At 61.3% G+C, this 1,811-nt stretch overlaps 1 protein-coding gene across 1 annotated transcript in view; it reads left to right on the forward strand.

The window, feature by feature from the left end:
- LOC105296410 (Fc receptor-like protein 3) overlaps positions 1-1,811 on the forward strand; it is a 47,878-nt gene that overhangs the window by 19,471 nt on the left and 26,596 nt on the right. The window contains exon 11 of the mRNA XM_011366489.1: positions 8-144. Within this exon, the coding sequence (XP_011364791.1) occupies positions 8-144 (137 nt within the window). The remainder of the gene's footprint in view (positions 1-7; positions 145-1,811) is intronic.

The following is a 1,811-nucleotide window of genomic DNA, read 5'->3' on the forward strand; positions in this document are numbered from 1 at the left end:
CCCTGGGGAGCAGCCCGGCCCCCTCTGGAGGAGGCGCGTCCCTCAACCTCTCTGTGACCGAAGAACATTCTGGAAACTACTCCTGCGAGGCCGACAACGGCCTGGGGGCCCAGCGCAGCGAGGCGGTGACACTCAGCGTCACAGGTGAGTTGACCGTCCCCAGTAGCATAATCAAGGACTGGCCGCGTCTCCCCGGCAGCTGAGATGCTGCCGCAGCACCGCTGTCCACGGCCGTGACCGTCCAGCACACGTCCTGCCCACAGGACCCCTGGAGCCTGGGACTGTCCCTGGGGTCACGGCTTCGGGAGCCTGGGCCTTCCCGGCACCATGGGTCCCATCTGTCTTCTTGAACGTGATCAAAACTCCCGAAAACGCAGAGAACGCTTTTTAGAACATAGCTATGTTCCGACCCCAAATAGACACGAAAGGGGTGCCTGGGGGTCTCTGCTTCACCCCGCATCCTCTCCCCTCGCTGACCCCCAGCCAGCCTCCCGCTCTAGGGTGTCCTTCACTCCAAGGAACAGAAGTGCACCTTGCACTTCCGTGCAAAAAGTCTACGTTAACGTCAGCTGTGTGCGCAGCCTCTCGGGAGACATGTCCGGTCCACGTTAGTTTACAGAGTGACTCTTAAAGCCTGTGTCCTGTGGGGACACGGGACCAGCACAGGGAAGGTGACAACAGGAAGACGTGGAATGGAAATGGCCACCCATCAATCAAGTTCCTTCATGCTCCGAGCTGTCCTTTGACCTCTCGCCATTTGGTACAATGTCCGAAGGGACCGGGCTTCCTGCGAGCCACGACTGTTTGATGATGCCCCCTACAAGCCAACGCCCAGACCCCCACTTAAGGGGACCTGGGGGCAGCAGACGTGCGCTAGCGGCTGTGGCAGTGGCTGTCGCAGCCTCGGCTCTGAAGACGCCAGCCTCGCGGCCTCGATCCAGCGAGTTTCCCTGTGTTGACCGCAGCTTCCTCGCCCGCTGCGTGGGGAAATCAGACCGGGTGGAAAGGGTCAGCATCCCCGGCCTTTAGCAGGCTATGACTTTGGGTGCGTGGACAGCACGGCGCGTTCAGACTTGAAGTTCCATGGAAGGAGCACGCGCAGGAGGAGGGGCTGGGAGTTCCTGCTGCTGGGACACGTCCCAGAGGAACAGGAAATGCCGCGCAGACGCCCCGAGACCCGGGACCCGGGACGCGGAAGGCGGATGGGTCCTCCAGGTGTCGTGGCCGCCCCGGCTCTCGTAAGGAGCGGAGACAGAGTCATGTGAGCAGCTGATCTGGGGGTGCCAGCCCCAAACCCGGGGCCTCGTCAAGGCCGCCAACCCCGCCATCTCTTTGGCATCCAGGCCCCAACTTGATTTCAGAGTTGATGTTTCTCGTTTCAGCCAGTCCATCGTCTTCCCCCACTGGCGGGCAGCGTCCACCTCAGCCATTGGCCTCTGAGTGCTGCGCCCCACTGCACAAGGCAGCGAGCCAGCACGCCAGACCCTGCGCCCGCCGCTCGCCGTTTTCTGCCCATGCCCCTGCTTTCGTTTCTGTGGCTCCCGGCTACAAACACACTGTGTCTACTGTGGCTGTCGCACCTGAAGGACTCTTGCCCGGCATGGATGAACGTGTCTGCATCCTAGAGCGAGGACGCAGGTCACATCGAAGAGGAGCTGCCATCGCTGTCGTCATCGTGGACCGAACCCTTGGTGCCTGGCACGTGCTGTCCCGTTCATCCCGAAACCATTTCATCCCCGACCTTCAGGAAGGGGAACAGAGGACCTGACAGAAACTTCTCCCAAGGAGACATAAAAATGGCCAACAGACAG

This window comes from Pteropus vampyrus, unplaced genomic scaffold, assembly GCF_000151845.1.
Source record: "Pteropus vampyrus isolate Shadow unplaced genomic scaffold, Pvam_2.0 Scaffold124, whole genome shotgun sequence".
Lineage (NCBI taxonomy): Eukaryota > Metazoa > Chordata > Mammalia > Chiroptera > Pteropodidae > Pteropus > Pteropus vampyrus.